This window comes from Synchiropus splendidus, chromosome 13 (assembly GCF_027744825.2).
Source record: "Synchiropus splendidus isolate RoL2022-P1 chromosome 13, RoL_Sspl_1.0, whole genome shotgun sequence".
NCBI lineage: Eukaryota > Metazoa > Chordata > Actinopteri > Syngnathiformes > Callionymidae > Synchiropus > Synchiropus splendidus.
This window is the reverse complement of record NC_071346.1, coordinates 15,443,906-15,467,552: the sequence shown is the minus strand read 5'-3', so window position 1 is coordinate 15,467,552 and position 23,647 is coordinate 15,443,906. Positions and strand designations below refer to the sequence as shown.

The 23,647-nt window shown below is 40.7% G+C and overlaps 1 protein-coding gene across 7 annotated transcripts in view; it reads left to right on the top strand.

Moving 5' to 3' along the window:
• astn1 (astrotactin 1) overlaps window positions 1-23,647 on the top strand; it is a 294,106-nt gene that overhangs the window by 70,592 nt on the left and 199,867 nt on the right. For all 7 annotated transcript variants that reach the window (XM_053882621.1, XM_053882619.1, XM_053882617.1 and 4 more), the window contains 4 exons: window positions 3,559-3,633; window positions 5,884-6,021; window positions 11,064-11,214; window positions 22,976-23,142. In XM_053882621.1, the coding sequence (XP_053738596.1) occupies window positions 3,559-3,633; window positions 5,884-6,021; window positions 11,064-11,214; window positions 22,976-23,142 (531 nt within the window). The remainder of the gene's footprint in view (window positions 1-3,558; window positions 3,634-5,883; window positions 6,022-11,063; window positions 11,215-22,975; window positions 23,143-23,647) is intronic.

The window sequence follows — 23,647 nt, the reverse complement described above, 5'->3', positions numbered from 1 at the left end:
AGTGGTACCTTGGTTTTCGAACGTCCCGGACTTTGAAGAAATCGGAGTTCAAACAAAAATTTTGAGATTTTTTTGCTTCGGATTTCGAACGAAAATCCAGAACTCGAACGCCCCCGAAATAAGCCGGAAAACCCATAACATGCGCGGACCGATCAGCTGACCCACGACGCGCTTTGTTATTGTGTATAACGCAGCCTCTGTATGCAGACGTGTCCCGTTAGCTACATTTACTGACTGTTTTTTCTTCACATTGAGGTGTAAAACCTTTCCTGTCTCCACACTGGACCGTGGTAGAGTGTCACAGGGGAGGTGCTCGCTCTCCACACCTCTGAGGCTGGAGCGCTCACTCCAGGGTTTGATGTCCTGTTGTGGGCTGGAGCTGGGACAGGGATGAGGCGAGTCTGGGACAGAGCGTTACTTGGTTTATGACTTTGTCACAGCCAAACTGCACAGAAGCGCACATTCAGAGCTGGACACGCACCGGGCACCTCTTCACTTCTGGAGAGACGTCACTCACTCGGCAACCCCTCCCACATGCAGCGGCCACACACATAGAGGAACAGCGCACCTGCAGCAGACACTCTACATTCACTCCTACAAAAGCCTGTTTTAAGGCTCGGAACGCATTCTTTCTTTTTCCATTCATTGTAATGGGAAAAATCGATTCAGATTTCAAACAAATCGCTTCTCGAACAGCCGTCTGGAACAGATTGTGGTCGAGAACCGAGGTACCACTGTATATCAATATATCATTTATTTTAAACAACTGTCTATACTAGAACATATTTTATCACAATCTCTCATGTATTTTTGAGACTAACTTTCTGGTTTCTTGTCAGTGTTAGTCTGGAAGGAAAAACAAAAATCTGACAATTTAGGCCAAATATCTTTATAATAATATAATAATTTAATACCTTTATAATAATTACCTTTATAATAATTTTTAATACCTTTTAGGCCAAATAACTATTATAATTTCCAGACAAATCTTTAACATTATTTACCTCTGTTTGTTTCATTACTACAATAATTCTTTCTCACCTCACACTTTGGAGAAAATATGTTTGGTTCGGAATTTAGTTTTTAGCCAACTTGTTAACCACGTAGCGAACTTGATAGTTTACGAGTGACAATGAAGTTCTGAAGTGAGACGTCGGGTTAGCGGACGTCTCATTGCTGACGTCAACACGCTATGATTTTTTTCCTCATCATATCGCCCACCTCTATCTCCAGACAGATTAGGTGAAATTCTATGCTTTCACACGGCACACCTGACACACGCAAGCGTGCCACGGTTGAAAAACGCTGCCTCGGAGACCTAAATGTTTAATGATATCGACCCTCTGCATCAGACGCCATTCCTGTCTTTCTCATTGTTCCTTTGTTTTACCGTTGCACAGGAATTGTTCAGAGTGACATCAGGTCACTGCCACTTCACCTCTTGACACTGTCCCTGTATATACTGTTTACTCGTCGAGCAGTCACCCTCAATTAATCTTCATCCATCAACATCCCTCACTGCTACTTCTCGGAAACCATCTGGCTGGTTTCTGTTGGGTCGTCTTGTCACATCCATGTCTAACCTTTTCTCATGAAAAGTAGTCTGTTTGGCAGGGACATGACTCAGCAGAAATCCTCAGCGCAGACCAATTTGTCAGAACTGAGATGTCTGATCATTTTTTACTTGGGTCAGTAAAATAAGATGGATTGATCATATTCTTCAAATCCATTTACAGTAATAGAAGCATTAACGACAAAAGTAAACATCTCTTCATCGTCTTTTCTTTCCTTGTTGCTATGGTTACTCCACCTCCTTTACCCCGCTCATATAATGGTTTTTGCTGAACAAAGTGCAGTAATGAAATGTTGAAAGTGAAATACCCATGCCACCGTTAAAAATCTATATATATATATATATATATATATATATATATATATATATATATATATATATACACACACACAGTGGTACCTCGGTTCTCGACCACAATCCGATCCAGACGGCCGTTCGAGAAGCAGTTTGTACAAAATCTGAATCGATCTTTTTCCTATTACAATGAATGGAAAAAGAAATAATGCATTCCAAGGCTTAAAATAGGCTTTTGTAGGAGTGAATGTAGAGTGTCTGCTGCAGGTGCGCTGTTCCTCTATGCGTGTGGCCGCTGCATGTGGGAGGGGTTGCCGAGTGAGTGACGTCTCTCCAGAAGTGAAGAGGTGCCCGGTGCGTGTCCAGCTCTGAATGTGCGCTTCTGTGCAGTTTGGCTGTGACAAAGTCATAAACCAAGTCACGCTCTGTCCCAAACTCGCCTCATCCCTGTCCCAGCTCCAGCCCACAACAGGACATCAAACCCTGGAGTGAGTGCTCCAGCCTCGGAGGTGTGGAGAGCGAGCACCTCCCCTGTGACACTCTACCACGGTCCAGTGTGGAGACAGGAAAGGTTTTACACCTCAATATGAAGAAAAAACAGTCAGTAAATGTAGCTAATGGGACACGTCTGCATACAGAGGCTGCGTTATACATAATAACAAAGTGCGTCGTGGGTCAGCTGGTCGGTCCGCGCACGTTATGGTTTTCCTGGCTTATTTCGGGGGCGAGTTCTGGATTTTCGTTCGAAATCTGAAGCAAACAAATCTCGTAATTTTTGTTCGAACTCGGATTTGTTCGAAGTCCGAGACGTTCAAAAACCGAGGTACCGCTGTATTTTGCCATATTACCCACTAATTTCTGGAGACATTTTTAAACAAATACATTTTCTGCAATTTGTTGTATGCAAATTACCCACCAAAATACCAATACAATACAAGGCATCAACTTCAGATGATGATTACACTATCAGTTTCTTCTGAACTATTCTGCTCTGGTCACCAAACATTATGATCACAGGCCTAAAATGGTTTTGTTTTCTTTATTGAGGTCAGCTCAGCAGTGCATGCGGGGTTTTGAGCCCTACAGTGGTGGAAGCCTGCAAGAGAATGTCAAAGGTGATAATTAATGGCTTGTTGACCAACGCGTGAGGCACAGGTTGGCCTGCAGTGGGCAAAAGCAATATCGGCCTAACAAACTCTCCTGTGGAGGTTTAAGCTGGAAGGGCGTCTTCGTTTAGTGGAGTTAGAGTTGCCTCTGGTTGGTAACTGGGGCAACGTTCTCCTGTTTTCAAGTGAGATTTCCTCATAACATGTTAACTGTATACAGTTAAATTTTTTTTTTTTTGTCTGTGGTGTTGATGGAAAAACGTAACTTGCCACTTGTCTTTTGGAAGATTGAACATTAAAGGGGTAGTTTGCTGTGCCAAGAACCATCTTTAAAGTGGCGCTTGGGCCAGCCCCGATGACTTCAAATGAAATCTCAGTGACAAACTTATGTGGTGTTAGAGGCTTCAGACGGTGGTTACGGCTTAAACAAACAGTTTTTGATTCTTTTTTTTTTTTTTTTTTCTGGTGGAGCGGGCTCAGATTAGCAGGACAGGTTTGCTGAAAAATTGAACACATCGCTTGCTTTGATTTGAACACAGTTTCATTCTCTGTCTGCTTCCTCTAATCTATTCTTTTTCATGGCAGTCCCTGGCCTTACACCATCTTCCAGAGAGGTTTTGATCTTGTGATGGGAGAACAACCCTCTGATCGCATTTTCAGGTAAGGAAAACTTCCCAAAAGTTTTATCTCACGACATTGTCATTCAACAGAAGCTGTGCACAGAATGGAATCTCATGTTGAGGGAAAAGACTCACGCTGCCCTCAGGTGCTTCCACTTTATAGGAGCTCAATAATAAATTGGCGTTCAATTCCATCCAGCCGAAACACAGCAGCTTTATTTTTTTTTTCTCACATCGTCTCTCCATGTTTTGAGACGTTGACAATTTACGCTGAGGGCGTTTTTCAAAACCGCTTTATAACTGTGAGATGGAAAGAAATTGATTATTTAGCTGGCAATTTTATGGCAGTGAAAACAATTCAGAGTTGATTTGAACTAGTATCAAGGGCGTCACCACTTACATCATCGATATGATATGGTTCCAGCTCCTCAATTGGGGTGGTGACCTAAAATCTAGATGAATATCGTACTCTCAATTCGACTTTGAACTTCATTTTTTTTTTTTGTTTTAATCCTTAAATTGAGGCTTCAACTTCTGGGGTCCAGCAAAAGGTCCCCACAAAGGCCAAAGGCGCCCACAAGGCCAGTCTTTCACCCTAAACCATCCAAATCAAATGGCTAAACTTCACCAGGACTCTTAACTAAACTTGAACCTAACTGTTACTTTAAATCCCTCATCCTCAAATTGAGGCTTAACCTTGTGAGGCCTGGCCCCAAGAAAGCATAAGGGACCCACAAGGACATGTTTTCCCCAAACAAATATGTATGAAAATGTGTTTTGTCAGTGTACAGAGGTACATTATGCACTACAATGGGATGCAAACCGCTCAAGTGAATGCTCTTTATTCATGCTTAGTAGGTATTTCCGCAAATTAATTCTGAACAATTGTAAGTGTGAAAATGTGTTTAGTCTGCATAAAATGGTTGTCGACCATTTAATCAACAAGTTGGCTCCTTGTGCCTCCGGATTACATGCATAATTCATGACCACTAATAAGGCATTTGATGTTCATCAGCGCGCTGTTTGACTTCAACTTGTGAGAATTGTGTTCATCGGCGGACATTTTCGAAGATTGATGACTCACAAACAACGGGTCGTTTTCACGCCATTATTTCAAACATCTGCTCTTAGCGCATTTATAACCTTGTTTTCCCAGTTGGAAGAGCGCGTCATTCTAATTTGCAGCTGAATCCATTTGTTAGTATGGTTTCTCAAGCAATAGTTCATGTAAATGAATGAGTATGAATGAGGAATGGCCAAACATATTCTAAAACTGAAACTTGTTTTATATTCAGTTAGTATCTCACAGCACCAGTGAATTTCTTCAGACTATGGTAGTAAACAGTATGGTGGTAGATGCAAAACAAAACAAATGTATATATTCCGTTATTTAGTTTGTTTCAAAACCAAACCAGTTTAAGGATAAGCCTGAGAATTATTATTATTATTGTTGTTGTTGTTGTTATTATTATAGTCTATCAAGTAGTCTTCTAGTCAGTGAGGCAATGATGACAGTTTCTTGTGACCAAAGGCTAGTAGCTGAAAAGTGTTCTCGGCTGCCTGACAAGTTTTCGCACATTCATATGTACAATTTTCATCCAGGAATTTTGTGTTGCATCATCACACTAACTCTCTCTATTGCAATAGAGGTGAACGAAATGAACAAAAAAACACTGGGCGAAAAAACAAACTCAAACAGTGACTGCCGCAAAACCGAAAATATATATCAACATACTGTATTGACCTTTGGAAAGTCAACTGCTACAGTATGTCAACTAGATGTTCGGTTTTTCAGGTTATCAGTCATCATCTTTTTCTTACACTGCATTCACTGTAAAACACAATTCAATTATTCTAGCCATTTCTATGGAGAATTTAATCTTTCTTAGAGCTTTGGAAACGTCTCTCTTGGTTGGAAACATCAATTTGCGACGTCGATAACAAATGATCTGAAAGTATCTTATCTCTGACATGTCTCTGAACTGTGGACCCAAATAACTGATTGTCTGGATAGGTTCCACATTCCCAATGTCAAAGTGTTTTTTTTCCCCTTGATTCTTTGTCATCATTAAAACAGCTTACATTATATTGGCAATGTCATTCTGTTACTTATTGTTGAAACTTCCCAGCGTGAAGCATGGTGTGCCTGTCTGTGCCAATAAATGTTGTGAAGAGCTGCAACTGGTTTGAAAAAGTTTGTAATTCGGTGAAATTCTGTCAGTTACTTTGACGTCCGCCGTCTTGGTTTATATATGTCGGTTTCATTCATTCACCTTTTCTCCCTTCCTAGGTTCACATACACCCTGGGAGAGGGAATGTGGCTGCCGCTGAGTAAAAGCTTTGTGATTCCCCCTGCTGAGCTCGCCATCAACCCCTCAGCCAAGTGCAAGACTGATATGACGGTCATGGAGGATGCTGTTGATGTTCGGTAAGATCACACTGTTACTAGAACCACCCTCGCCCAATTCAAGATGAGACAATCCGAGCTCCAACTGTGGAAAATGAAATCTGTGCCAGGGCTGTAAGCTGAGCTCTGCTTTTAAATCTTCAGCAACTAGCTTCTTTGCATTTCAATTTTGTTTATTTTCAGTTACCCTGGTGTGGAACGCGATTTGAACTCCTTGCTTGTCATCTGATATGGTATTGAAACTTTGTCAGAACAAAAACGAGGATGAACTCAAGTCTTGTGAGGACAGTACAGTTCTTCTGATTATTCTTCTTTGTACTGCATTGTCAGTCAGTACGGGTACATGAGCAAAGTACTGAAAATTGGTACTCAGGTGAAAGCACAGATATCTTACTGGATTATTCGGGTTGAGGACATAGTACTTTTCCGATAGAGAAACTGCTCGGTTATTCAAAAGTGTACATTTTTCTTAGCGGTTAGAATATTTATTGATGCTCATTCAGCCTTCTATTGGAAACATTCATGTATTATTGTAAAAACATCTGCAAGCTCCTCTGTCCCGAGACAGTCATTGTTTCAGGCCACAACTCAGTGTGTGTCCTGCTCTTCATATTTTTTGAGGTGGCATACATGATTTCTCTGGAACAGCCATGTAAATTGCTATTGTGATAGTAGTCAGCGTAGTGCAAACTTACATGGGGGAACGTTTGGCCACCAATTGGGCTTTTCCCAAAACTATTTTTAAGCAATGTGGTCATGGTCACATTATCATGAGTTGTGCGTTTAAGGAAATGAACCAGAAAAAAGTACCGTATGTATTTTAATCAAGGTATGTAGCGCAATAAAAGTGAATGTTGTGAAAAATGCAAATAACTGATAATAAAAAATGGACTTAGATCCAGTATTGAGCTATGCTTATGTTAATGTACTTTGTTACATTACAATACAGTTTATTTAGCTGTTGAGGCATGAGAGTCAGTGTGGATGAATTGAATACTGTTCTCTGCAGCTACTTTCTACAGCTCAGTAAGACATCCATAACCAGTGAGGACTTGGTTCCCCCACTTCAAACATTTGAAAAAGTACCACCAGTGCAACATGTCGTATAAGTTACATAAGCAGAGTGAGTAAGATGAAAGTGCACACTGCTGACACACCATGACAAACTTTGACTATTTCTCTCTGGAAAGAGGAGCAATGACGTTTCTCCAAGATCCTGCATGATGGCCAAGATTCCTTCTTTTTCACTTTTCAAATATCTGGCTGCTTTGGCATCCAATTTCGTGAAATACATGATTTATGCCAATGGGTTAAGACCCTCCCAGGGGTTATATTTGACTGGACGTTGCACTCGGCACCACTCATGCTGCCCTCCGATCCATCTTGTGATGCATCACATCCTAATTTGTGAACCCTTACGCACTGAAACATCTACTGAAAAAGATTTATTTTCCTCGTCTGTCGACAACTCATTTGCTTTAATGGTCTCTTTGTGAAGCTTTATATTTAACTGCTGGCCAAATCGAGTAAACAAAGCTTTTCCACGGAAAAGAACAATCCCTGTGGCAAAATGCAAAAGTCAATGAAAGAACTGTGAATTGGAAGGTAGTCCTTCCTATCATATTGATGCTTGTTTCCCAACTGAGTTTTTCAGAATTGTTTCCACCCTCTATCAACGAGTCTACTGTTATGCTGAACTGCACTCTGTATCCAAGCATGTAGTTCAAACCCAAAACTAATAGTTTCACACAATCATGTTCACAAAAACGATTACAGTATATTGTTGACAAACTTTTCCCTGATCATTTCATTCTTTCTATTGTACAGAATGGGTGGCTGATCTTGTGTTTCACCTTTAAAACAGCCGTTGTTGTTTTCGCAGCACACTGCTGTCGTGTAAAGTGATGCGTGAACAGATCAGTTTAGGCAGCAAAGGTTTATTAATGTAATTAGTGGTGAGAATTTTCTTTTTGGCATGTCAACAACTGGGTGTGCAGGGACGTGTCAAATCCTGCCCTCATTTGCAGATGTTTATTTGCCCTGTGATAACCATGTCAGGTGAGATTAGTCCCGCTTAGATGAATCAGCACGTCGTATTTGTTCCCTCCTCGTATCGTTCGCGCTCTCGTAATGACTTCAGATAATCTGGCGCAGAATCCTCCAGTAGCAGGAGAAAGAAAAAGATCAATTAACTTTTAGTAGACATTTTGTAGACTTGTGTTTTGTTGTTTGATATTGAGTCGAAGGTGAAGACGGGATGACTGGGTTTTGCAGGCCATTAAGGCAGTGGGTGTGTAGTACATCTGTAAATTAAAATGTCCAGACTTTTATGCGGCCACCAGTATTTTCCAGCACTGCCTTGACCCTCTTGGGCATGGAATCCATCAGAGCTTCACATCACAGAGCTGGTGGATGTTAGATACCTTTCATTTGAGGATACCCCACAGATGCTCACTGCACTAGGACTTAAGTCTGGGCCAGGCTTGGCCAGTGCATCATCTTCACCCTCTGATTCTTTAGTAAGTCAGTGGTCATCTTAGAGGAGTGTTTGATATCATGAGGGGCTACTGCCCTGTTGCCCAGTTCCATCATGGTCTGCTTCAGTATGTCTCGACGTTGGCACTCATGGTTCCTCCAATGAACTGTTGCTCCCCCCAGCACTCATGTAGCCCTTGACCATGACGCTCCCTCTACCATGGAAGCAACACTCACTGGTCTTGGTGGTGCTCCTCACCTGGTTATAGCCTCGACCATCTTTATGTAGAGCCATAATTCTTCTTTTCAGATCCTCAGAGAGCCCTTTAACATGAGGTGCCACATTAAACTTCCAGTGACCAGTAGTGGAGAGTGTATGAGTCATGACACCAAATTGAATCATCTGCTCACCATTCACACCTGATACCTTGTAACACTAACAGGTCAATGACACCAGGAAGGGAGTATGGGAAGTGGGTACAATCTGGACACATTTATGAAGTTATTTTGACAGGACAGTGAATAAACACTGTTATGCAAGCTGAGCACTGACCACATAAGATGAACCAACAAACTCAGTTACGGTGGCTTGAAATGAACCCAAACGGTTCCCATGATACACGGCTGCACTCTCAACCAATCATTTTCACCGGGATAGTTTAAAAGTGATGTTACATATCCTCGTGCTGGCAGATGGAATTCACTGACCTTCCTACGGTGTCGACAGTAACGCTGCACCAGTGAAGAAAAAGGAACATATAGCATTGTGTGATATGCATTCATGTGGTCATGCGACTTCAACCACATAACCTCCTCTTTAGGAAGTTGTGTGGAAATGGCAGATCATATTGCTCTTTTGTTTCAATGCTAGACAAAGGAGCTTTGATTTTTAACATTTTTTAACTCATTTTTACATTATTTGGCAGTTTTAAAGATGCTTTGTTCATTTTGTCTCCTTTAATAGAATATGTTAACTTCCGTTTTTAACTGTACAGTGACTCAACAATCCCATGGTTTAAAGTCCAGACTATGTACTGGTTAAATGCTATGTTTGCTTAACACGACATCACACTTGTCTCTTGGCTGAAATTACGTGGAAAAAAACGTAAATAAACGAAATAAACTTTTCTCTTTGTTTGAAGTGGCAACAATGGAATTTGATGTTCTCACAGTTAACTTCTGGAAATCAAAGTTACTGTTTGTGGCTCTGCAGAACTTTGTGCATGCTTTTCCTTGTCTACACATTTTCATTTTAGGCTCTTCATCAGTTCCATTGTTGTTTGGCATCTTCAGGAAGGTGTGTTTTCCTTTGAGCCGTTGTCTCATGAACTTCCTTTCTGTCTTACCCCGGGCCAGAACGACTTCAGAGCAGCACTAGGGAACTTTTCATTGTCATAGCTGCAAATAGATCAGGAACTGTTGCAGCCAACTAGGATGACTTTCAATATCTGGACTCCATTTTGCTCATTGTTTTCTGTGCATCCCACATGTATGATCAGAAATTCACTGTCATATGTTGCCTCAAGATATCGTCTTGCAAAATCTAGCTATGTTTTGTGTCAAACCAAAGTTATGCTGTCAATGCTTTTGTAACCATGTTTGTGTCATGACTTGCGAAGAGGAAAAGCTACCAGCCAGGAAAGCACTCTTTATGAGAAAACACTACACATCGCCAAATATTTCATATTTGTGACAGGATGTAATCGCAATTCTTTCCATTGTATTTCCTTTAAAAAAATAAATAAAAAAAAGCACAGTTTGTCTTCAAAGGAAAAGCTAAAAGGCTTGTGAGCGAACATATTGTTGGTGTTTTAAGTCATCACTTTCTCCACAAGGGTAAGGTTCGCTGCGATTCCATTACAGAAGCTCTTGTTTATCAGCTGCAGCACAATTCTCTCTCTGTAGAGGTGATTCAGTTTACTTTGAAAATTCTTTCCTCCTCCTAAATCATTTTTCAAACCAAGGCTACTGGTAGCCTTTAGTGATCTTGCTTCTGGTTTCGAGAAAAACACATACGAATCAAGGATTCGATTGCTCAAAGCGAGATCATGGCTACAACTCACAAGAACTCTTTGAACCACATCTGACCAAAGTTTGTGCTTCTCTTCTTTCGCTTATTAGACAGGCTGCTTAAAATTCATGAGCAGAGAAATTGCTTCATTGAGTGGATGGATACTTGCCTCTGCGTTGATAGCATGTTTCGGCATCATTTTGGACAACCCCTATCGAAACATCTGAAGATCTGTAGGCCGGGATTCTTCAGTGTGGTAGTCTTCTCTAATTGATAGTTGGAATTGAATCTCATGCATAATGCAAAGCAAAGTGTTGATTTGAAAGTGCAAACTTCAACCAGGCCAGTATTAATCACTCTTATATATATCTATGTTCCTCAGTTGTTCAGCAAATTTGAAGTTTATATTCCATTTTTTCCCTGATATGCAATAATTTACTTCACTGATGGAGGAGTCAAATGTGTTTTTTTTAAAATTTATTTATTTTTTTTGAACATCATAAATCAAGAGGCCGCTCTGTACGTATATATACTCTATGGATTAACACTAAATCCATCTTCTTTCTTTCATATACAGAGAAGAGCTGATGATCAGTTCATCATTTGACTCCCTGGAGGTTCTCCTCGACTCATTCGGTCCTGTCCGAGACTGCACAAAAGATAATGGAGGCTGTAGCCGCAACTTCCGCTGCATCTCCGATCGCAAACTGGATTCCACAGGATGTGTGGTAAGTTCAACAGAATTACACACACGTCAGCTGCTGTGTTGATCAGAAAGATAAAGGTCGAGTAGGTCATCTTCGGGTAGGTTGCAATTTGCACTCAAAAGCCAGGCCTCACTTTTCAGAAGCTATGCCTCCAGTTCACAGTTGAGTCTGCAACCCCATTCAATAACTTGGGATAGATCAGTTGGTGATGGCAGTTTTATATTTGGGATCAAGACTGAGTAACTCCAAATCGCGGAAGTGGTTTTATTCATTTGGTTGTATGCTGTGCTTTCATAAAGACTTGGTTAAGGAGTGCCTTTCTGGTGTCAGAAACAAAACAAGTCAATCTGCGGGTGTATGCTTGAGTGCACCCTGCTCATTTTTACTCCATGTCGTAAACGTGGTGTTGATGTGAAACTCACATATTTACATTTTAACGTACAACACTAAGTCCCTTCAATATTTGACATATAGCATGAAGCCCCGGTGGGTGTGATGCATCGTAGTCAATGTCTAGCAATCTGGTTTGTTCTCCTCTCCATCTGTTGGGGGATTGAGCAATGTGATTCTGGTTATTTGCGAAACCTCAGCACCGTCTGCTAATGTTTTACCTTCTGAACACCCCCCTCTCTATCACCAAGCTTTCAGGTACTTTCCAAAACGAATGATTTCATTTCCTTCCAAGCACTTTAATGCACTTGAGTAGGTGGACTCAGGAGTGGCTTTTTATGTAGCAGTTTATCTTGAAAATGTGTTTTTAGCAAAGTGGAACAGCCAGTGATGTTGATCCTTAAATGGCAAAAATCTTTTACTGGAGCTGAAAGAAAATCTGAACATGAAGACGGAAAGAATATGGTCATCTAATGAAATGTCCTTTGCAGACGATTAACGTTTGATAGCAGAAATAGTCACATATTGTTTAATTATTTATCTGGGTTATGCTCTCCTTATTTTGAGCAGTTTGTGTGAAAGTACGACAGAATGCCTATTTAGTTTGTTACACAGCGTTTGTAGTAGAGTTTTTGTTGCAAACAACAGATTCCATTTTATTTTTTGTAGAGTCTTATTAAGGTCTGCTCTCTACAAAGTATTTATTTTCTACCAGTCAAAATCAGTATTTGTCTCAGGAGAATAAATATTTCATCACAGAATAATGTTACATGTTGCCGTTGTGTATCTTGTTATTCATATTTAAAATTGTCATAAAGTCGAACAATATACTAGTGAAGTAAAACATTCAGGAAATGATGTTTGTTTTTTAGACAGTAAAGCTTCATGGTGCATTTAATTCCTCTCAGTCAACAAGATGACACGCTGGTACTTCAAATGTCGCTTTCAGCTCTGAAAAAAGTAACTGCATGTCAAGGAAGCCGCAGTCTGTTCATAATTCACAGGGGGAAATGTCTAATTAATCATAATTTACCCGTCATTAATGGTTTTCAGAAGATCTCAAATTGATCTTGGTGATTCAAAGGTTGTGAATGACATGCCAGCTGTGGGGGGGATGAGATTGGTTGCTTGCTTGTGGAAAAGCTTCAGCTTGAATTGCAGGTCGTATACTTGTTTCCTGCAGTTCATTACACTACCACTGTCATGTCCCATGTCCATCTACAGTCATGCACCTTGAGCACTTGTTAGGAGAGGTGAGTTGGGCTCCACAAATAAACCATGTACTCTCTGAAATTGCTTGATGCTCAGTGGAAGCTGTTGACAAAGCCGGGGCAGCGTTGCTAGGAAACATCTAAGAGCCACGTATTCTGACATACCGTTGAGATGTTCAAAAGTTTGAGTACTTTTATAAGAAGTGGATATGGAGTATGCGTTGTCATGTTCATTCTGATTTTCTTGATGTATCTTGCGATTCCTGCAACTGGCAAGACGAAAGTTGATACAACATGCATCTATTTTAGTGATTTCAATGTGCATTTCCTGTCCAACCGAAGACTTTATGACACAGGTGTGACAAGAGAACATTGCTATTAAAATGTAGCTTACTACCAATGGTTAATATTTGATATTAACAAAAAGGGTTGATAGGAAAAAGACCTGTGCATTGGAAATATCTACCCCCAATGTGATCTGTGAATCTGACATAAAGTATTGAATGATGAATTTGATGAATTCCTCCTTGCTTGTACAATATTATGTGGGCTTTAAGTAACTTTAAAAATAGGAAAATTGTTTTAATGTAGGATCCAAATAGCAGTTGTTTCTCTCTGAATTGGCTCTGAAATGAGCAGGAAAACATTTAAAATGATTTTCTGCCATGGCTAAAGGTGTCTGCATTTCCCCTTGTGTGTTCTTATTTTAGCTCTATATTGAAGTGGCAGTAGTTGTAGAGTATGGAAAAAATGGCTCTGCTGCTGTCTGTACTAATGTGCTCCTCAGTGTAGAGTGATATCCACACATGTGATTGTAATATTAGACTACATTTAAGTGATGTAGACCATTGACCTGATCTCAGTAAATCCGATATGGAACATTTATTTCCTTAAAAGAATAGCCACATGTCAGTCCGTCTTTGTGACTGTTCCGGTCCTCACTTATATGTCTTCTTTTTCAAAGTCATTATTTAATAATTTTTTTTTTTACCGTCCATGTAAATGTGTCCACAATGCATTCTGGTCACGGTGTGATGATCGACTTGAGTTGTTTCATCAGTCCTGCCGCCACATGCCCTTGACACCCAGGCGAAGTGAGGAGCTCAGCTGTCAAGTGATCTGGGCCTGATGGTGCGCCGGATCAAATGGTGGGCAGGGCTGCTGGACTGACTTGGTGAGGCCAGGCGTTAATCTATCCCTGTTGAATAGATATACAACTCTGACAGACATTTGACCAAGTTTCGGGAGCGACAGCTTTCCAAATAGTAATCCCTTGCGATGGAGCTATTTTGATGTGATTTCACTGCGTGTAGCTTTTTTTTGCTGGCCTAAATGTTCTGTGTATGTTCAAGTGTGCCACATATGTCAGTAACTCCTCCCTCCACTTTGATGTCGATGCACATTTTGACAAATGAAGGACCGCCGCACCATCTATTTCTTTGTGGATCAACCTGCAAATTGTAGGCTTGCATTCTTTCTTCACCATTCAACAGATGAATATGTGCTTGACTTATTAAATAAACGGCAAAGGTCGAGAATTATATGTCTTGATGTCATACCATAGAGGAAAATAAAAGCCAATCCTGTCCTTTTGATGAATGCATTAAAGCAAAACTCTGCCATCAATACAAAATATAGCATGCTCTTTTAAAACTACTGAGACGGCATGCTCTTTGTAAGTGTGGTGCCAAGTTAAAACTCTGAAAATGTACGGTCATAAATGCTTTTCAACCTTTATGAACCCTGACATAAATAGCCAGATACAACAGGTACAAACTTGTTTTTCTCTTTCACATTAAAACCATGGAAGAGAAGTCTAATTCTCACCACCTTTCATGTTCATAAACTGCCAACGCCTTTCTATCTGAAGCGCTCCATTTGGAGTCTGGAGGTTGTTCCCAGGTGCAACCGCTGCTGCTGCCTTACTAAATCCACCGCTAATTGTACACAGATTGCCAATCTGAATTGAATGAAGTAGACAGCAGAAATGTTTCCGCCGCTTTTAAGATCCATGCACTCAATTGACACAATGATCAGTGGGAAGGGAGACGTAGGAGATGAAGAGCAGGTGCTGGCTTTTTAATTGAGCGTGTTCTCTAGCTGTGCTCTGTGTTCTGGATGTGTATGAAGTGACGTCCGAGGCCATTCCTGCCTCCGCCTTCCTCAGTGTCCGAACCGGCCCAAAGGTCCCAGCAGTCCACGCATATATTACTCTGTTTTCGTAATTATCCTGTGACTGTCAAGCTTGTAAATGAGCCCCTCATCTCTCTAAACTGGCACGGTCCCAGCGCTGCGATTCCGCCCTCATCAATTAACACCTTGTCTCGCCGCCGCTGCCAGGAGACGTTCTGTCTGCAGTTAATATCACTGCCGGCGCACAAGTGGACTAACAGTCCCGTTCCTCAATGACCACTCCGCTCCATCTGGCTGATGTATCACCGGGTGATTCCTAGATTGATACGCACTGTACCATCACGTGTCTCATGATACCAAGTTGTTTGTTAAAGTTAACTGTATTTAACTGGAGCCATTTCAGTGCTGCCTCACGGCTGCTTGGTTCACATGCTTTCAGTCTCAAGCCGTGACACGTTCTCTCCGTAAGTGCTCTTGTACAAACATTCATTGGTACATAGTTGGGGTAATGCAAGGTGTTTCATTTCATTTAAGCCAGTGACTGTCTAGTAAATGTCTCAAACCAAATGTGCTATTTGAGTTGTAGCACTGTTCTTTCAATTTACATGCAGTAAAGATGTACAGAGATAAACACTCATACACTACACACCAAGCACATAGGTCAGGTATGACAAGGTTTGATCGTAGCCTTTTTAAATTACATGTTCGTATAGAAAAAACATACGAGTGATGCAATTCTGTTTTCTCCGGTGGAATGAGTGGAGTCTCCCTAAAAGGTCCGAGGTCAACTTTCATATGACATCGCCATCAAACACCGGTCCTGAGTCCTGAGCATGTTATTTAGTTGTAGCACTGTTCTTTCAATTTACATGCAGTAAAGATGTACAGAGATACACACTCATACACTACACACCAAGCACATAGGTCATGCAAGAGAAGGTTTGATTGAAGCCTTTTTAAATTATATGTTCGTATAGAAAAACCATACGAGTGATGCAATTCTGTTTTCCCCGGAATGAGTGGAGTCTCCCTATAAGGTCACGGGTCAACTTTCATATGACATCGCCATCAAACTCCGGTCCTGAGTCCTGAGCATGTTATTTATTAGGCCCAAAGCAGGCTGGCTGACCACTGTCAGAAGATTGATTCAGCTTCAAGTGTGAAAGGGCAACTTGTAGTTTAGACTGGGCAGTGAGTCGGTCAGAACAGTTGAGTAGTGGTACGCATTGGAAAATTTGATTTCCATAAAATCTTGGACCTATGTATACAGATCTCTAGCTTTGATGACCAGTTTGTCTACTACGCTTTAGCAGGTAGGTCATGACAGTAGTCATGTCTGTGTGTGGCAAACAAAATTGTGTATGGAATAACTTAACCTGACATTGTGGGCTGCACCTCACGTGAAAGACAGACGGAGGTTGAGGTTGGGCTTAGCCATGGGATGGCGCTCCTTTCAGTTGGCAGGATAAGATGTCCCGGTGAGGGGAGAGGCCACATGAGGTGCTATAAATACAAGTGACATCTGAAGTGATACAGTGAAGAGAGCTTCTGATCAAATGATAAATCACAACGCCAAACCGCTGCACTATGGTCAGGCACCAGAGAGTTGAGACGACTATCTCTCTTTTAAATAAATGATTCATTGCCTGGCAGTTCTCATTCAGTTCTCATTTTCAAAACAAGGTTAGAAAAAAAACACTTTTTGTTTTTATTTTATATTTGAAATAACCACTAGTTGTCACCCTAGTCTTTATTTTCAGCCAATCGGCTCAGCTTTTTCAGCCACCAAGCAATCTGTGCTGGGATCAGATTTCATGACACTAAGCCTGTGTTGACTTCAGTCATGGTCTGGGTGAGGTATGTCTGTCCTTGACCCCACTTCCCTGGTCGTTGAATATATGTGTATTTAGGCTATGGCTGTGTATAAAATCGTCAGCAGAACTGGGAATCCTTTGTGGTTTTTATGGTTTGTCTTTACTTGCCATCAAGGTGCAGCATGACAGTGGAGACCAAGGTACACATTAATCAAGCTATTTTATGGTGACGGATCATGATTAATGGGACATAACTGTCCTTCCAAGAAAAAAGGCCAGTTGGGTTGTAAGCGCAAGTGCCCAAAATGACCTCTAGCAAGATTTAATGGCCCACTAGAGGTAAGGATTTTGATTTTACTTCGGACCTCCTTGATGGTGAATTGACTTCTGTATGTTGCTTTGGTAACAGTACAGTTCATGACGTGTAATCCAGCATCTGCAAATGTATGTCCTTCATTTTTTACCTTTTCTGAACACATTATACCAGTAGTTGGTCGTCAGTTATTTATTTTCGAAGAAAGCAAAGGTACATGCTTTAAAAGGAAAGTGAGAGCTGGTGTTTCTACTGCTGTCGACAGATGTGGTGAGGGGGTATTTGGAGCGAGGTTGCCGGTGTAAGTTCTGTTGCAGATGGCAACGTGGATGCAGACGGTAGAGGCGACTGGTTTGCAACTCTGAGGGTCGGTGTTGATAACTCTGGGTGTGGTGGGTCAGATGGTAATGCGGGGTAGGGTCCAACGTTGATGGCGGTGTGGGTGGTCTCGATGTCTTTCTGAATTTGTTGGAACTTTAGCAGTTGATGGTAAACATTGGAGAGCATATTAACAGACTCTTGTGCATGTGTGTATTGACTGTTGGAGTTAACACCATGTTGAAAAGTAGAGTTCATGAAAAGGAAGTTCACGACCCCTAAGTCCATCCACTTTTGACATTCGATCCAACACTGACCGATAGATTCCTGATCTAATTCAATGAGATTTGATTCTTATAATTTAAATTGTTTTTTTTCATGCCATTTTAAATGAATTGGTTTTTATTATTGTTATTATCATTATTATTATGTTTTTTTTCATTTATTTAGTTTCTAATCTCTCCACAAAGGGTTGGCGCTAATGAAAAAAAAAAAATATATATATATATATATATATAATATATATATATATATATATATATATATATATATATATATATATATATATATATATATATATATATATATATATATATATATATATAATTACATCTTGTGCTTAAGAATAATTTTGGAAGGAGTTGCGTAGAATCACACCCAGTAAAATTCAATGTTGAATCAGTCTTTACTTTGTTTCACATTCCATACAAGGATTCATTTAAAGACTTGCGAATTATTACTATTTTGTATTATTTATTATTCATTTACTGTAACGTAACATTTTGTTATGTAGGTAGACAGGCTATATTAGTAACTATGATTCCATGTTACTGTTATGTGCCATACCTTAAATGTATTTACCAAATGGAACAGCAGCTATGCAGATCGCACAACTTTTTATTGTCATTTCCATCTGCAAAAGCAGTTACTGACAGTGTCATAAGAAGTTTAATGCAATATTTAATTGGACAGACTCATATCTTCCTGTGTACATGGACAAAACATTGACATTAAAACCACTGAATGAATTTCCTCTCCCTTGTTTGTGTGTTAGAGATCACAAATTAATGCTGCTCCCTGTACTACCCCAAATAGAAAGAAAACACAGTTTGCACAAGAGTGAAACTCATGTGGTTTCAGCCGGACACATGCAGGTTCAGTGTGTCATGGTGTGAGGATTAGGCACATGACTCTGCTGCCTACCTGTGTCTGAATAATTGCTCTTGCAAACTAATTATAGACTTCAGTCATAAACAGTATGAGTCAAACTCAGTTTTCCACTGGCTTCTCTGTATTTAAGAGTCAACAGTCAGTTGTTAATCGATCTGTCTTGAATTCTTTACAGGGTCAGTGTCTGTGGGTGGCGTGTTTCTTTTGTGCTCAGGGCCAGTTGCAAGTGTGAAACACTGTTTAATAGACATAGGCCAATGATGCTAACTGGAGGACAGGATGATCCGTACAAGAAAAGATCCTTACTTTTTAGATTCACCTTTTTGCAACACCAACCCTCTGAAACCCCTGGCTACAGTCCAGTTATTTGCAATTGCACTATCACTGAGAAGAGTGTTTGACAATGACTTTTGTTATTGAAGCAAGAGGTATACAGTACTTTTAATGGGCGGATAGTGAAACTGAAGTAGGGATGACCTATGTGTCAGAGGGCGAGGGCTGACAGGATCGTGCCAAGCTCCCTGGCATGTGTACTTTGTGGTACTAGCACAGTACTGTAAATGAAGTGTTCAAGCATATACACAGTACAAGGTTATTCTCATGTTGCTGTCTTGACAGATGTCTTGATAGTGAACCATTCTGGAGATGCTTCATATGATGCTTTTTCACACCTCTCATCAGATAAGTGGCTTTATAACTTGACATGGTTGTTGCCAGTTTATCCCTCATTTGCAACCAAGCAAACACTCCACATTTGAAATGTAACACTTCAAGATTGACAAGAGAGTGTTGAACTGAAATCAAAACAAAGTTAAACAGTGCTTGTCTGATAAATGAGTGGCTGTTTAAGAAAACGGCAACTAGTCTTTCAAGGCGCAGGTTTGTCCCTCGTCTGCCAAATGTGAGTACGGAACAAACTGTATTTGTTTCTTATTTGACTATCGCATTCTTTCTTGCTCTGCTGCGATCTGCCCATCAGGCAAATTGGAGCAGTGCGTGGCTTATCCAACTACTTTTGCAGGGATTTGTTGCTGTTTGGCAATGGCACTGTGCTGACTCCCTTAAGCCTCGGAATCACTGCTGGAATTTATCTCCATTAAGAAACAGGATTAAAAGGCATCGTGGTTCAAGGGGCTTGCTTTGTGGCTCCAGCTTTCTTCACAGCAGGACCAACGGAACTCACACTTCATGTCAACTTATTAAAACGCTGGAGAAAATGCACTTTACTTTCCCCTATAAGGTCTCATTCTGTGAGTTCACCAGTCACCTTATAATGAGAGAGAAATCCAAGTGGAGCTTGTGTTTCAGACTTGTTCAGGTGTAGCGTAATAATTGCTTTTGGTTTGCAGAAAATTAATTATTACATGGCCACTAAAACACCAAATGTAATCTGCTTACATTATTGCAATTCACATTATAGATTAATAATAATAATAATTTCCTTTCTCCTTTTTGTGCAGCACCATCTCCATCTTTTCTTCAAAGTGTGGAACCATCTGTCCGTCCATGTGTCTAAAACTTCCCCAACTCATGCCCCCCTCATCACAACAGCATATGGCCATTTAGGTTCGCTCCATGTCACTGCTCTCGCCCTCTTCAGACCGTCCTCCATCGCCTGAGTTTACTCCAGAACATGTCTTTCTTCACCCTCTTGGCTCATGTTTCACCTAAACCTATCCCTGTCATAGGATTATCTTTAGATTATAGTCCCACAAAATAAATTCACGCATCTGTCTTAATTTTATTCTGGAAGTTATTTTAGAATTAGTATAAGATACAGATACATATTTTTCAAGCACTACGAAGATGTAAAGGGATTTTTTTTGTGGCTTCCTGAACAGAATTTTCCAAAACAAACCAATATAGTAATAAGAATCCACAGGCTGCCTACAGTCAGCATTTGAAAAGTCATTGTCATGGCTCCGCTTACAGGCTCCGAGTCCTGGTTTTGCTTTTTTCCCCTCTGTTCCTTTGGCACACGGCTGGAGCCGATTAACCTCTGATGACTTGTCTACAAGAACACCTGGGCTCCAGCAACGTGTGCCAGACCGTTATATTTTCCCCCATGGTGTCCCAAGTTCCCTGTGACGTGTCCTCTGGTTCCTGTGATTTTTGGACTCCTTTTGTTCCCTGTGATGTGTCCTCTGGTTCCTGTGATTTTTGGACTCCTTTTGTTCCCTGTGATGTGTCCTCTGGTTCCTGTGATTTTTGGACTCCTCTTTTTCCCCTGTGGTAACTCCTGGTTCTCGTGTCTCTCCCTGTGTTCGGCTCCTGTTCTGTTTGCTAGCTAGTTCATTTAACTCCTGGTTCTCGTGTCTCTCCCTGTGTTCGGCTCCTGTTCTGTTTGCTAGCTAGTTCATTTAACTCCTGGTTCTCGTGTCTCTCCCTGTGTTCGGCTTTTTGTTCCGTTTGCTAGCTAGTTCGTTTAACTCCTGGTTCTCGTGTCTCTCCCTGTGTTCGGCTCCTGTTCTGTTTGCTAGCTAGTTCATTTAACTCCTGGTTCTCGTGTCTCTCCCTGTGTTCGGCTTTTTGTTCTGTTTGCTAGCTAGTTCATTTAACTCCTGGTTCTCGTGGCTCTCTTTGTTTTCGGTCTCTTATTCTGTGCGCTTGCTAGTTCTTTAGTTACTTTGTGTTTAACCCTGCTGCCTTGAGTTTAGTGTTTTGTTTCCTCGTGCTTCCGCGTTCTCCCTGGTTCCTTTTGTGATTATTTGTTGTTTGTGTTTTTGTCAAACTAGTTACCAGTGATTTAAGTTCGTTTTCTCCCGGTTCGGTGACGCTTTCTGTCTGGACTTTTTACTCATGTTTGTGCACTTCTGTTAGTTTCGTTACTCTGTTTTTTACATTCTGCGTTCGCTATGTTTCTTCCCGGTTCGGTGACGCTTTCTGTTCTGTTCTGTTTTTGTTTAATAATTAAATATCTATTCTTTTACTTGCTCCTGCCTCCTGTGCCTACCACCGCTTGCGCTTGGGTCCTGGTCACGTCCTCTTTACGTGACCTTCAGCTCCACGTCCTCTCTACGTGGCTTTTAGCTCCCTCGTCCCTCCGTCCCGTGACAGTCATGTTCCTCAAAGAAAAAAAACACCAAAAATCCATCAAAAATGGTACATTTGGACTGAAAACACTGTCCATAACCAGAGCTTCTAATTAACCGTAAATTCATTCTGAGTTATTGTCTTTATGATTTTTTTGTTTTTGTTTTTGTTTCATTGCTTTGATTTTTTTGTTGCTTTTTTTAAATTTATTGCCGCAGTATTTTAATGGAATAGATTATTACTCTGGCAGCATATTCATAATGGTCATTGTCTGATGCACAGCTGGAAAATTGCTCAGATTTATTTCAATTGCAGCATGTCGGAAGCCTAATACAGAAGTCAATAGAGAGATATGTGGCTGGAAAGCTACAGTTCAGCGACCCTTCAATACAAAGCAATCTCAGCAGGCAACACGTCCATCGATTATATGGAGTTCCAGTGATTTAAAGACTCTGGGCAACAGCAGTGTGGAGAAACTCAATGCATCACGGCGCTTTGCTTTGTAGTTAATAAATCATTTGCAGCAGTGGCACCTCTCATGACAAGATCAATATTTGTGTATAATAGCAATGACAACAACACGACTCGCGCTTTCAGTATGTTCTGTTTCTTTACCTGTTGTGTGTTGTTGTCATTCATTTGTTTTTGGTAACTTTTAGCATTCGACATGTAGAAATTACAACCAGTTATTAATTATTATTGTTATTATTATCATCCAAATGCATTCTGATTCATTCAGGAACATATGAATTGACATTTTTTTTATTTTTTTATTTTTGCAGGTTAATATTATTATGCTCAGTGGTGATGACAATACATACCATATTTTCTAAGTGCAAAAATAATAAAGTGCAAGACCATAATGACTTTGTGGACCCCATTAGCTGAACAAGCACCGCGGACACTGATAAGTCCTTGAGATTTCTATTCTCTCACCCATTCAGAGGACGGCGGCTGCATGTTCTTTGTTCACCTTTTTAAATTGCAATTATCAAACTTCCCTCAAGTATAATCGCTGTGCAAAAAAAACAGGATTTGAATTTGACTTGACATGTCTGTGAACAGCAGAGCCGGGGAACTGCAGCTTGAGCCTGCGGAGTGTGAGATTCAGTTCTGCAAATGAACACCAGTGAACCTCACCTTTCAGTGAGGGAGCTACGTGCATGCAACACGATGACTCCCAACTTTTGAAGGATACATACTTTGTGTGTTCAGTTTTTGTTTGTAGGTGTTTACTACCCATCACCTTTCTGTTTAAAACAATCAATAAATAAAGAGAAAAGAGGGATTCATAGTAATATATAAGAGTGGGTGGTGTATTATTATTATTATTATGGACAGACTTTTTGATTCTTCCCTCTAACATTTATGGCTGACCAAACTGTTTTACACTCTTCCAGTGCCCACCTGGCTTGAGTCCAATGAAGGATGGTACTGGATGCTATGACCACCGCATTGGCATTGACTGCTCTGATGGATTCAACGGCGGCTGCGAGCAGCTGTGTCTCCAGCAGCTGGCCCCTCTTGAGGATGACCCGACGCTGTACAACATCCAGATGTTCTGTGGGTAAGGAGGACAAGCTGCACCTGCTTTGGAGTGCTTTTTAAGTACCCCAATTAATGCAATTCTTCAGTGCGAATGTCACCAGTCTTACAGCTTCCCAGCACTGTATTTGCAATGATAATTCTTCTTTCCACAGTGACTTCCACCGCCATATATCCATCTGTCAGCAAAATCGTTCAAAGAGGGATGAACAATGTTGCACATTTTTTGCTGTATATGTATATTTTTACTATATATGAGATTAAGGGACTAAATGAAATATAAGTTGACTTCCAAATTATCGTCTGGATCTACAAATATTTTAAAGGATTCATCACTCTCTATCAATTCCTCTGGCCTACAGGTCTCATTATGTCGTTTGAGAATAGATAATACTGTATCCTGTGCTGTCACAGGGTAAATAGAGCAACTTACGGACGTCATGGAGCGATTGTTTGACAGAGATGAAGAGTGTGTTTTTTGGCTGTGTGGGAGAGGAACATGTGTCAGCCTTTCTTTAAGACCCAGC